A 13980-nucleotide genomic window follows, 5' to 3' on the forward strand; every position below is an offset into this window, starting at 1 on the left:
TGCTCTGAAATTATTTATTCTGCTGGGTTTTGAGCCAGACAGCTGGTAAATAAAATGATGTTTTCCATAGAATTTGGCAGACAGATGTTTGTAGGTATTGATGGAGTCCTGCATCAATGGTTCACATACCCAAGGTGCTGTTAATACCACAGGTATATTTACCAGAATTTGTCACAATTGTTTAGATCATATCTACGATTCCATTAGTTTTTATATTAAAAATACTGAGATGATGCAGTTTTCTGCACACAAAAAATTATATGAAGCAAAGGTAACGCTGGAAAAAGGGAAAACCTTGCACTGAGCAGCAGAACCACAGGATCCAATCCAACATCTGGCACCACAACCACTTTATTTATCCTTCACACCAGGGCACAGCTCACCACAGAAACAGCATCCCGTGGGATGTGGGAAAGCTTCATCCTCAGGGGTGGAGATAGGAAGGACTGAATAGAAAATTGCCAGTAGAATTCCACTAAATGAAAGCTTCAGAAACTGGAAAAATCCAATGAGAAAAGCAGTGAGGAAAAGGTGATTTAAATTGCCATCTTTTGGCTGAGGAAACTTCAGGCTTGGGAGTTTTTAGGCTGTCCTTGAGAGGCTTGAGTCTATTAAATATCTATTTAGGCATAATTACTTAAAAACCCCAGCCTATAAAGCCTTTCTAAGCAACCTGAGACTTAAGTGGGAAAGTACAAAGTTTTCCTAGGAGGGAATTCTTGCAGTGCTTGAGTAATTTTTCATTGAAAATTATGCATTGTCACATGTCCAGCTGAGATTTGTAATTATTCTAATAAGGGACATGGTTGCAGAGAAATCATAGCCCATAGGATATATATTTGGCAATATTAAACTGCACTGGCTTTGTGTTGGTGCTTCAGGACTTTGACTGAATAAAAAAAGTCTCTTGATTATCCTGAGCATTAAAATTAACCTGAATATTAACATTTCCTACCTGACCTGGAAATATTCCAGCATGGCCAAATGGGTCAGAGCTGTGTTAATTATAATTCTGTTTGGATATATAACAACATAATAATTAATATACATGGACAAAGTCTGAATACAGAAAATGATGGGAAGAAAACGAACTGCCAGTCCTCAGTGGAGCACAGTTTATATTTGCTATGGCAAGATTTAAGCAAACACTTTAAAATCACTGTAAAATTTGTCTTAGAGAGGTGACTGAAAAAATGGTGTATTTTTATTGGAGAATCTGGAATCAGCTGTGATTTTTATAGTAGAACACAGATAGTACTGACGCTTTGCACTTCTGAAGAGCTGTTGGAAAACTAAACTAACAAAACGAGCCAGGAGGTGAATTTTTAAAAAATGCTTATCAAAATTTTCAGGTCTTTTCTTTAAACTTTGCATAAATAAAACAGTTCAGTTACAGTCCCATTCAGAATACTCTTAATAGATATTAAAATCACTTAAATTGGAGTAAATTGTTAAAACTTGATGTTTAATCTTTATATTTCTATGTGTTTCCTTGAATTAAATATGAATTGAGCTATATAAGTAACTCGTTCTTCCCTGAAGGTTTTGTCTGGTTGAAAATCACTCTTTATTTCATTTTGCTTTCTTTATTTCTCCACAGATCTGTTGTTTACCAGCAGAGTTCCAAGGAATCTGCCACACTGCAGCTTTTCTTCACCCTGCAGCTGGACATCCAGTCGGACAAGATCCGCACCGTGCAGGATGCCTTGGAGAGCTTGGTGGCAAGAGAGTCTGTGCAGGGCTACACCACAAAAACCAAGCAGGAGGTGTGTTCTGCTCACCCCTTCTTCACAGCCAAGTGCTGCACTTTTAAATTAAAAGGGTTTTCAAAGAACTCTGGCTTTACAAAGAGTTGTTGGAGCGTGCTTTAACAAAAGAGGTACAAACTTTTCAGAGCGTCCTGGAGCAGTGAGATGGCAGCTCTGAAACAAAGCCAGGCCTGTAAATAGCTGGCTTTGAGTAAATAAATAAAAATAAATAGGTGGCTTTTGAGTAAGTTTTGTAAATAGCTGGGGTTTGAGTTTATGTAATAATTTATTGGGGATTTTAATGGAGAATATACTATTCTCCATATTAATATTATTATTACTATTAATATGCCATTATTACTATACGTTTTATAATGTAACGATTAATATGCTATTATTATATACTACTAATAATATGAATATTAATAGGCTGAACTGTGGTAAAGATACACAATAATACTAATAATATGAATATTAATAGGCTGAACTGTTGTAAAGATATACAATATTATGTTCCATATCATTACTTACTGATTCCTAGGGATTCACAGATGCTGTTAGTAAAGGAGCAGAGTATATACTCTTCAGAGTAAATACTTTTTATTTTACATATAATACATTATATTAATACCTACAATAAAAAAGTACTTACAAGGAGGAAAAGCATGCCTTTGGTTTGGCAGTTTGGAGGATAATAATTAAACTTCCCTTACTAAGGCCTTGCCTTTTTTCTGTGGTGAGTGGTAATAAAGGCATCTCTGGTGTGCAGGGGTTGCTCACATGGGAATTCCGTGTGCACTATTGGAAACTCTGGAGTTGTAGGTGTTCCCTCTGACATTCATATCTGTGAGTTTTCAAAATCCTCCAAGTGAGAACAGGATTTGATAAAGAAAAGCTCCTTTTCCTTGGAAAGCTAAAGATCGATAGCAGAAATTTGTTTACCTTGAATATTCAGAACATATATTCCTCCAGTTGTTTTCCATGTGAAGGAAACATTTGCAAGCTGATTATGATTTACCACAAAGATCTTGTTTTGCTTGCCATTCATTTTTTTCTTTTTTTACTGCAAATGGTTTAAGGTTTTTGACAGACAACCCAGTGCTGGGTTGGAAGAAATGGTTGTTCAAATTAGGTGCTGCAATATTTCAGAGTTTGGATGGAAATGCAAGCACACACAGTGTCTTCCAGATCTTTTTTTCCAAAAGAAATCTAAATTGAAATAGTTGAGTTTTGTATTAAAATTGTAGTAAACCCACTGAACATACTGTCTGTAGAACCTTGGAAAGAGATGATACTTTTTCCCCATGAGTGTCTATTCAGCACATGGGTTCTTGCAGAATCAAGCCATGTATTAAAAAATAATACGCTCATGATTATCAATAAAAAGATTTTTCTCAATTTAAAAAATGGAGAAAAACCATAAGCATTTATTTTGAGAAATATTTACATGTCTTCATTTCTAGGAAGGGAAAACATTTTTGTTCCGATATTCTGAGCTCAGCTCCTGGTTTCCAGGCAGAAATTTTGTGGATTGTTTGATTATAATTATATAAAAATCACTATTTAGTAGAGAAAAGTTTGGTCATAACTCACATTTTTCTCTTTGAATATACCAAGTTCTCCTCCTTTGAAACAATGCTAGGATTGAAGATCCAGTGGGCTTCGAGTCACAAACAAGAGTTTATCATAAATTAATACTGCAAATCTGGAGGATTTGCTGCTAATGTGTTTAAATTTAAATACGTATATTTAAAATTATATTATTATTAATTTGATTTCTAAAAATTAAATGCTGTCAGGTGGAGATCAGTCGAAGACTCACCTTGGAAAAGCTGCCCCCCGTTCTCGTTCTACACCTCAAACGCTTCGTGTATGAGAAGACTGGTGGATGCCAGAAGCTGATCAAGAACATTGAGTACACTGTTGATCTGGAAATCAGCAAAGGTAAAAGATTTAGGAACAGAATTTCCCTCTCCTCATGGGAAAGAAAATGTTGTGTTTCCTATGAGTGTCTGTGTTTTAATTTCTCCCACACAAGTTTTAGTTCTCCTCATCGTTGTATAAAAATTTGGTAATTTGGGTGAATATTTTATGGGGTTTTGTTATGAAGAAAGATCTCAAAGCCTTTGGCACTTCCCAGGCAATGGGTTGGCCCAATGAGAACTTCTTGTGGCTTTATAGAGTAAGGATACAGGCTGCTGAGGGCAAATATGGGAAATAATCATCTTGGATCAGTGTCCCTGTCTGTACAAGACTGCTGCCAGTATTGGATCAATACTGGACATCTATCACAAATTTAATTCAGAGGAGTGTCAAATTATTTAATAAGTGGCAGGTGGAAGGAAACTGGTGTTTTATTGAAAATGCAGCCTGAAGGTAGAGGATCCATAGTGCAGAGATTAAACAAGAATCCTTTATTTAACAGGTATCCTAGGAGATACTGACTTTAAATAGTGTGAGATTGGAAATGGTCCAGCATCTGAAGCTTGCCAAAATAATGCCTTTTGTGTTGAGCTGACAAATGGACTATTAGCGAGCTAGTAGCTCAAATAGGAATAAATAAAATGAATGTATACTCATATCTCAACTGAGATCTGAACCTTGTCAGGCAGTGCCCTTTTGTTTTACTTAATATTTTATTTTGCAATATTCTTTTAAGAATGTAAGCATGACTTGGAATCTGAACTTGATTCATTGACAGATTCAGAGTGACAGTTGATGCTGTCCTACTGACAGCAGGAATGAAAAGGGGAAAATGGAATAGTCTGATCTTTTACTGTGTCTTTTAAATGTTTTCCTTTTTGATAGTGTTGGCTTCTCTGAAAAATAATCAATCCTCTTGCTATGGAATTCCTAATGTGTGGCTGTTTTTCCTCCTCCAGAGCTACTATCTCCTGGTGTGAAAAGTAAAATTTCAAAAGGCCAAAGAACCTACCGGCTCTTTGCAGGTATTTTATCTGTGTTTTATTATCCGTGTCTTTTACTTACTGTTTTATTTATCTGCATGTTTTTATCTGTGTGGTTTTATTTGTGTATTTTATCTGTCTTGCAAGTGCAGATTCTGCATATGGAATTATAGAAATACTGGGTTACATTAAGTTTTCTTTTAAATTGCCCTGAAGTAGCTGTGCGTTTGAAATTCTTGTGTTTAATGGGGTTTGTTTAAAACTGGGAGAGGCGGTTGTGCTGGAGAAACACTGATTTGGGCAAGGGCTGGGAGTGCCAGGACAAGGGGAATGACTTTGCAGTGCCAGAGGACAGGGTTAGATGGGATATTGGAAGAAATCTTTCCCTGTGAGGAGGGTGGGAAGCTGCCTGCCATCAGGATGGGGTGGGGCACAGGGACCTAAATCAACACCTTGATTTTACAGCCAAATCCCAGGGCCCTGTCCCAGTTTCCTTCACTTTTTCCAGATCTAAAGATGATTTGAGCTGTACAAATCCAAGATGTTTATCCCACCCGAGCCTCTGGATGTCATCCCATTGGGATTGACATGGACCTTGACTGCAGGCAGCTGGAACATCCCATTTTCCATTTCCCCATGGGCAAACCAGTCCCAGTAACCGTCAGAAATTCCACCAGGGGAATATTTGGGATGGAGACATGTCTCCTGGGACACATGGAGACTTTCTTCCCTGTGAGGTGGGCACAGGTTCCCAGAGAAGCTGGAAGTGTCCAAGGCCAGGTTGGATAGGGAGCAATTGGGATAGTGGCAGGTGTCCCATGGCAGGGGGTGGGGTGGGATGAGCTTTAAGATCCTTTCCAATCCCAGACCATTCCATGATTGTGTCTGTCCCACCTATGGACTTCTCCAATGATAAGGATCCATTTTGAGAAAAGTAATACGGGGGAAAACATTCATTGAGCTAACCTGCTTTTTGTTTGATCAAGCCTCAGAGAGTTCAAGGCAGCCAGGGATATACCTCTGCTAGGATCAATGGGGCGAGTGGTTAACAGCGATAGGACATCCTCAATCTTTCATGCTCAGACTGGAACTTTGAAACAAGAGCCCTTCCCTCGCCTGTCCCACATCAGAGCATGGAACGAACCAAACCTGTTCCATGACCTGCACATCCCAAAGGCAGAAGCCCCAAACCCCAAATTCTTTTACACTTGTGGGCGGGATCTCTGCCTACCACTTACCCCACACTGTGCCATCTCTGATTTATTAAAAAAATATGGATATCGATCTAGTACTGATATCCAACTGTGATGGACAAAAACTCTAGGAGTTTAAAGTTAGAAAGTGTGTGTTTATTGTGTGTGGGATCGCTCCCAAATCCACACCGCAGCTTCCAAGTGGTTACAGAGTCTTTTTATCCATACAAGTACTGAATACCCAAAATAGAAATACATATTCATCATTTTGGTACATCCCATTCCTTGCTTCCTATGCTAATCATTTCAAAAGCTATTCAGCATGTGTGGTTTGTTCCTTGAAACGGGTTGGTGTCCCTTTCATGAGGAGGGGTCCCAAAATGAGGAAGTCAATGAAATCTTCCTCCTTCTGACCTTTCTACCTTTTCAATGCAAACATGACAAATGAACTCTTGGTAGAACTCCATTCCTTGTCTTCAACTGGTTTCAGAACAGAGGAGGCCACAATTGTCTTACGTTCCTAAAAGCTCTTTGTCAGTTTCTATATTCTTCATTATAAACGCAAATGTTGACAAGCAATCAATTATTAGTTAACTCTTAACTCTTCATCAAAGCCTACTCATTTCTTTCAATTAACTCTAGTAAGGCTTCTTACTCTAAATTCCTAATTTTACGTTCCACCTCCGCCCCCCGCGTGTCCCCACAGTTGTGTACCACCACGGCAACAGCGCCACGGGCGGGCACTACACCACGGACGTGTTCCAGATCGGCCTGAACGGGTGGCTGCGCATCGACGACCAGGCTGTGCGGGTCATCCACCACTCGCAGGTGGTGAAGGCGGCGCTGGAGCGCACAGCCTACCTCCTGTACTACCGCCAGGTGGACCTGCTGTGACCCCGCCGCCCCGCAGAGCGCCAACATCACTTTTTCTCCTGTAAATGCTCTTCTGAGTGAATTTTTTTTTTGTTGTTTTTTTTTTTTTTTCCCCTATTTTTCCCCCCCTTTTTGTTATTTTTTTTCGTCCCCTCGCAGCTATATGAGTGCTAAAGGAAGCTGCCGTTTGTGCGCAACGTGGTTTGATTTTTGACTTTGCAGAATGAAGTCGCTCGGTTGGAAGCCTCGTGAATCACAAAAGAAAAAAAATATTAAAATGAAATAAAGTTCGTCCGAGTTAATGCTGAATCCTAAGATAATAAAAGGGGGATTTGCATTTAATTCCCACTTTCTAATTGCGTAGTAGAAGAAAACCCTGCACCAGCAACAGAACTTGTAGATTTCTGTGAAAATGTTTTATCTTTACTTCAGTAAAAAAAGAAAAAAAAATTTAAAAAAAAATAAAAAGCTCTCTCTGCTTCCCCAATAGTTTTTTGATAAGTGGTAAAATATGAGCCGATGTGTATGAGATGGAAATGGTCCTTTGTGCTTCAGAACATGTGCAAACTACAGAGTTGCTGGTTCCTGATAGGAAGACACATTTTAATAATTGTGCGATGAGAAACTGCTTAAGTACACATTGCAGATCAAATATTTGGAGTTAAGATGTTAGTCTATATAGATGGGTGATTGTAACTTTATTGCTATTAAGAAATTTCAAACTGCATTTATGCTTCTGTGTACATGAAATTAAGAAAACGGGCAAAATAATTAAGGTTGATATTTCTTTAAGTCTGCTTTGTTTAATTTTGCTGTCTGCTCTCCCATAATGTTGAGTTCCTAATTGTACACAGTTTAGTGATACCTAGAAGTATAAAGTTGTCGCCCATCAATAAAAGTCACAAAGTTGGTTTAAGGTGTGTGTGTGTGTGTGGCTTTTATTTTTCCTCAGGTGTAATCCTACCCCTGGAAACTCCAAAGATTTCTGTGTAGCACTTCTCAAGGTGTAGGGAGCCTTCCCCAAATGAAGTGGAGACGATTTTTCTTTGCTTTTACAACTTTTTGAAACTTCAGAAACTTTTTGAAACTGTTCTACATTCAGGTGGAGCTGAACTTGAAGGGGAGAGGGAAAGGGATGTGGTGGTCCCAGGGCTGAGCACTGAACAGCCAGGAGAGGAGATGGAATTCTTCTGTGTCCTCCTGGAAACCCCTGCACTGTTGTTTTGGAAGCAGATGATGTTTTGTTTGTCTCTTCTTTAGCCAGCTGACATTGCCCTGGAGAACTTCTGGTAAAAATATTTCCTTGATCAGCTTCCTGTTGCTTTCTCTAAAAAACTCCTATACATTATTTAACTCTTTGGTGATAGTGGTGTTATGTCTTTATTTCATCATGGGATGGTGGAAGCTCCTTGGCTTGTCCTGACTTTTCTGCTGTCCCACAGGAAGGAATTTTCCTGCCCAGAGCTCTGGAAGGAGCATCCCAACCCCGTGGCTCTTTGGGGTGGTCCTGCCCTGCTCAATAAGTTTAATGATGCTCTGGCATTGTTTTGGATGTCCAAATGTATTGTTGTGTTCTGATTTACAGATGGTGACCGCTCATGATTTTGGTGACATTCCTCCAGTTCCAAAACAATTTTCTGTGCTAAGCTCACTTGGATTTTGGCTGTTTGGCTCCTGGAGCTGAGGCTGCTGGAGGATTGGTGCTCCCAGAGCATCCCTGTGATGGGAGCTGCCCCAGAGCCCCGCTGGTGAGAACCTGAAATCTTGAGGTTGTTCCAAGAAAAAAGAAACCAGATTTTGAACTTACCCGTTCTGTGCTGGTTATTATTCACATCTTGGTTGAAGTGGTTTTCTGTACAGCAGAAATCCTGTTTTTAATTAATCCTGTCCCTGTGTTGGGTGTTTATTTAGCTCCATCTCCAGTGTATTGTGAAAAAGTGCATTTCTGATAGTGCAGGTTAACCTGAATAGTGCAGAGAAAACTGCAGGTGATCAGTAATTAATATATTACTTAATAGAGGTTATATATGTTACCATTGTAAGAAATGGCAATGAGTCATTGCCAGTTTAAAAATCAAGTGTTGAAATTCTCTCAGTACGACTTGAAATTGTCTCAGTATCACTTAAAAGGGAATTTTTGCATTTTTTTACTGAGGATGTTACAAATGTATTTGTCACTAAAGTCCTTCTTTTGCAGTATATTAAAAGGGAAATAAAAGTATGTGGCAACAGTGATGTGGACACACAGCCAGTTTGTATTTTCTGTATTAACTCCTCCCATTGTTGCAAAACAAGGGCTTGCAGCTTTTGATCATTTACTGTGGGTGTAATTATGTAAAAAAAAAAAACCAACCCAACACCCTCGATGATACACTCTGAGTCTGGTGGTTGTTTACTGAAGTTCAAACCATATTTTGAGAAATGTTTGGGGTTTTTTTCTGAATAAGGCCTGAAGTTCTCAAAATGAGAAACTGGATGTGCAGGTCCAAAGGGCTGTGGGGAAATCCTTGTGCCATGAAACAGATGTGCAGGGGGAGGAGGGTTATTAAAGCCACCAGGTGTTTGGGGCTGGGGGAAGGTGTTGTGAGTAGGAAATTGCTGTTTTCACAATTCCCTCTGGAGATGATGTCCCTGAGGGCTGGGCTGGGCCAGGTCTGGGGGTCCAGCTCCAAAGCTGCTGCCAGGATGGATCCTGAGCTGTCAGCAGATGGTTTCTCTCTAAATGTGCTATGAATCTGCTGCTTCTCACTAGGAATGAGGAGGGAGCCTTGGACGTGCAGGGGATGTTCCCGACACGCTGGAGATTTGTGCAATGAATGGGGGTTTATTTCAGGCTGTCTCAATGACCCAGAGGATTTTTTGGAAAGAATTCCTATTGGTGAGTAACCAGATGTGGTGGCTGCAGAGCTTGTGACAGCACTTCACCTTCTGGTCTGGGCTGAAATCTCCAAAGGTGGGTGCTGGGTTAAGGGTCCTGAACTGTTCCAGTGTGCAGGTGTGACAAGGGAATATGGGGAGCTGTGGGAACAAGGTAAGGGGTTTTCATGGAATCCCAAACTGATTTTGATTAGAAGGGACCTTAAAAATCTTGTCCCACCCCCTGCCGTGGGCAGGGACACCTTCCAGTAGGCCAGTGTGCTCCAAGCCCTGTCCAACCTTGCCTCAAACCCCTCCAGGTTTGGGATGTCCAGGGACAGGGCAGCCACAGCACAGCCTGTGCCTCACCACCTTCATGGAGAAGGGATTTTGTACATTCCAGTTCACATTTGACTTGTGCTTACTGCAGTCAGTGGTGTCCCCTAAATTTTCTGAAATTGCTGCAGCTCGTGGTCTTATTTCATTGTTTTACATCAGCTTTTTCCCTGGGCACTGGTGAAACAGGACAGATTTATGGAGAGTTGTTTTCCTGCTCATCATCATCTGCTGAAGCATTTGGGGGAATGTTCTTGAGTACAAGAAGTTGGAGAAGCTGCAGATGGACCTGGGTGGTCAGTCCAGGCTGTCCCAAAATGGGAGAGCAGCAGGAAAAACAAACAGGGGCTCACAGTGCCAAGTAATAATTGTGTTTGGGAAAAAATCCATCAATGCCTGGCTTTCCCTCCTGTGATTTGGATCCCCACACTGTTAATTCATCTTCTGGAGTGCAGCGTGGTCGAGAGAGGGGCATCTCCAGCCTGCTGGGGTGGTGGATGTGGCAGGGCTTGGCTCCCTCAGGTAAGGACCCCTGTGTTCTTCCTGCTGGTGATCACTGAGAAGCTCCTGTGTGGCAAGCACATTTCTCTCTCTCAGGATTTTTCATAGAGGTGCACAGAGAGAAATGAAAAAGAAAACAATTTCTATTTCTGCTCTTTGTTTTTCTTACGTAGAAAATGTTTGGAGAATTGTTTACCTGGAGTGAGTGCTTGGTTGGATTCTGGTGAGGATTGTTTGAGCCTGATGGTCAGTCCAACCCACCTGGGGCTGGACTCTCTCTCTCGAGTCAGGAGTTGTGGAGGAGTTGAGTCAGAAAAAGTAGTATGTAGTTTTAATATCCTCCTTTTACTTAGTATATTGATGTATTTTAGCATAGTTATAATAAAGATGTATGTATGTAATATGTAGTTTTAATATCCTCCTTTTATATAGCATATTGATGTATTTTAGCATAGTTATAATAAAGAAATAATTCAGCCTTCTAAATTAAATCCAACATCATCATTTCTTCCCATTGAGTTTGCCTGCATTTACAATACTCCTGCAGATCCCTGCTGCCTCTGGCTGCTCTTCACCCTGTTCATGCCCGTGTGCTCCAGAGCAGGAGCCAAGCCAGGGGATCCCTGCAGCTCTGTGCCTCTCAGCCTGCCCTGCTTTGGGGCCATTCCTGCCCAGCTCTGTTTGAGGAGGAAATAAAGGAGCATTAATTCCAGTGGAGATCAAGACTCACTGTCTGCCTGGTCAATTAGGAGGGCATAGGGAAATCTGTGTCTCTTCCCATTCATTGGCTACTCCATTAAAAGCCTCTCTGCTAATATATACTTATATATGCAGCCTGCTTTATGTGGCTTTTACCACATATGAAATGGAGACGTTATAATCAAGGCAGTAATAACGAGGAATGATTAAAAGTAACTTCTGATTGTTTTGGCTTTGGTGGAACATATGACCCCAAGCTGCTGACTCAAGACAAAATGAGGTGGGTAAAAATTCTTGTTCCAGGCTGTGCTCATCCCTGAGCACAACCAGGCCCTGTGTATGTCTTGTACAGTGAAGCCATCCTGGTGTATATTAAAAAAATAAATTAAAAAATCAAATCTTTGTAAAGCAGCCAGGTTGATGGAGCAATGAGACAGCCCAAACCATCCTACAGGGATTCATTTCCCATAGGGATATTTGCGGAGATTACAAAATACCAGATTCCTCTGAGGTCTGGAAATTATTTGTACGTTGGTATGTGAGATTTAAAATGAGTTAATTCAGCTTTATGGTAATTGGAGTGAGCAGCACCTTCTGAGGGCTGTGAGTCAGGGCTGGGGAGTTGCGTGGTTTTGGGGTGGCAGCCTGTGTGGGGGCACCAGGGTTCACTGTTGGGGTGAAATTCACTGTGTTTTGGGGAAATCAGAACTGGGGGGGGCTGCATCATCTTTCAGCTAATTAAATAAGCCTACAGCAAACTCATTGATCCAGAGGGAATCAAAAGAGCAAGGGGAAAAAAAAAAAAAGAAAAAATAAGAGGATACAGTGATTTTACAGTAAAGCAGTGCAGAACCTCCTGTCAGCCCAGTTCTGGGTGGTCTTTGAGTTGCCTGTGCTGGTGTCAAAGCCTGAGCTTTTTTTAGGAGCAAATTGCCCAAACTGCACTGAACAGCTCCTGGCAGGGCAGAAGTGCCAGGTCCAACTGCTGGACCACGTGTTGTTGGTTCCCATACCCAGTTTGTTTGGAAATAAATAGAAAAATAGAAACTCTTTGTAAATACAGCTGGGAGAGTGTGGGAAGAGCAGCCAGAGGGGCTGCTGTGGCTGCACCAGGCTGTGGGACTGGGACTGACTGGTGAGCACTGCCTGCCCTTCTCAGCTTGAAACGGGCTGCAAGATACAGCCCCGGTGATGACAATCTGCCCCTTCTTGAGAAATTCTCAGGAAAATGGTGTCAGAGATGGAATCAGCCTCGATGCTGACTTCAGAGAGTTCTTTCTTTGCTCAGAGCAGTGGTGCTCTCCCAGCTGCCGGTATTTGCTGCTCTGTTGAACGAGTTTGATAAATGTCCCTCTGCTTTCTGAGCGCCGCTGGGCTTAAACAAACCTCTGGGAATATCTCGTAAACTCCCTCCTAGTAAACAGTAAATAAAAGTGGTTGGTGTTTTGCCTGAAGGAAGAAATAAATATTGACTGCTTAGAAGAATGGAAGGACTTTTTTTTTTGCCCAAGAACTTTGGAAAGAGGACAAGGCAGTGCATTTGGAAAAATCAGAGCTGCTTTCCTTGGCTGTGCCAGCTCCCAGATGGGTGCTCCCCTGGCTCGGCGCTGGGTGTGGCTGGTGCCCCTCCTCAGGGGACATCCCGGGGGATGCTGTGGCCCCGCGGTGAGTGCGGGATGCGGATCCCGCGGGAATCCCGAGGATGCTGCCCCTCCTCAGGGGACATCCCGGGGGATGCTGTGGCCCCGCGGTGAGTGCGGGATGCGGATCCCGCGGGAATCCCGAGGATGCTGCTGCCGCGAGCAGCGCAGAGGTGCCGTGGCACACTCGCGTTGTTACTCGCGACAGCGGTTTGGCTTTTCCCCGTTTGTTTACTTCGAGAAAAAGGAAGGAACTTTTAGCTTGTCGTTTGCTCAATCGTTTCCTTTCACAGTGAGTAAAACCACGGAGCTGGATGCCAAAGCCGGAGCTGTTGGGACATCGGCAGAGAGGTGAGTCCTGCCTGCGTGTTTCACCAGCTCGTTGCGTTCCCTGGAGCTCCCGCTCCTGCACCGGAGGAATTCAGTGCTGGGAGAGCTTTGGCAGCAAACTAGAGTGCGATTAATCTCCTGTTCCCAGCAAAAGCCTGGCTCTGGAGAAGAAAAAAAAAAAAGAAAGAAAAAAAAAGGGGGATGCCATGGGGTTTACTGGAGGGGCTGGAGCTGGCTGGGATTTCCCTGGGAGGAGCCAGGACTGGCTGAGCCGGCAGTGGGGAGACAGAGAGCTGGCTGCAGTCCCTTACAGAGAAATACAGAGAAAATTCCTTTCTGGAATTCCCCCTCCCTCGGCACCGGTGCCCCCTGTGCGGGGAGGATTCCCCGTGCCCCTGGAATTCCTGGCTGCGAGTCGCGGAGCCGACTGCTGGGGACAGCGCGGCTTTTATAGCATCAGCGCTGCCCTCCTCCTCCTCCTCCTCCTCCTCCTCCTCCTCCTCCTCCTCCTCCCTCCCTCCTTAGGGAGGATGGTCCTGCTCCTCTGAGCCCCAATGCCCGCCCGTGAGCTGCTGCGATCCCAGCCGACACCCCTCTCCTCCCGGCTTTCCCCCTTTTCCCCTCCCTCTCCTTTTCCTTGCTCCACGCCCGTTGTCGCAGGGATGATCCAGGGTTCCCCTCTGCCTGCAGAGCATAAATACCACTGGGGAGCTCTGGGAGACTGCAGTTGCTCCGAGTTGCTGAGCCGAGACCTTGCACATCTCGCCCCTCCTGAGGCTTATTCCATCCTTTTCCCCCGCATCCTCCTCGTTTAAATATTTCAGATTAATTAATTTATTTTCCACAAGCAGGCTTGGAGGAGCTGCAATTACCTGGAGACTTGGAAGTGCTCAGCAAG

At 42.8% G+C, this 13980-nt stretch overlaps 2 protein-coding genes across 3 annotated transcripts in view; both read left to right on the plus strand.

Annotated features, from left to right (window-relative positions):
- USP10 (ubiquitin specific peptidase 10) overlaps window positions 1-7640 on the plus strand; it is a 47566-nt gene extending 39926 nt beyond the window's left edge. Inside the window, exons 11-14 of the mRNA XM_021541248.3 lie at window positions 1601-1766; window positions 3548-3692; window positions 4631-4696; window positions 6554-7640. Coding sequence (XP_021396923.1) covers window positions 1601-1766; window positions 3548-3692; window positions 4631-4696; window positions 6554-6741 — 565 coding nt within the window. The 3' untranslated portion in view covers window positions 6742-7640. The remainder of the gene's footprint in view (window positions 1-1600; window positions 1767-3547; window positions 3693-4630; window positions 4697-6553) is intronic.
- A 5332-nt stretch (window positions 7641-12972) lies between these two features.
- CRISPLD2 (cysteine rich secretory protein LCCL domain containing 2) overlaps window positions 12973-13980 on the plus strand; it is a 31101-nt gene continuing 30093 nt past the window's right edge. Inside the window, exons 1-2 of one of the 2 annotated variants that reach the window (XM_085589901.1) lie at window positions 12973-13103; window positions 13934-13980. The gene's annotated coding sequence lies outside the window, so the exon portion shown is untranslated. Of the gene's footprint in view, window positions 13104-13605 lie in introns of those variants that run through there. The other variant, XM_021541047.4, reaches the window with a different exon arrangement.

The sequence above is a fragment of the Lonchura striata genome, chromosome 11 (assembly GCF_050655825.1).
Source record: "Lonchura striata isolate lonStrDom1 chromosome 11, ASM5065582v1, whole genome shotgun sequence".
Lineage (NCBI taxonomy): Eukaryota > Metazoa > Chordata > Aves > Passeriformes > Estrildidae > Lonchura > Lonchura striata.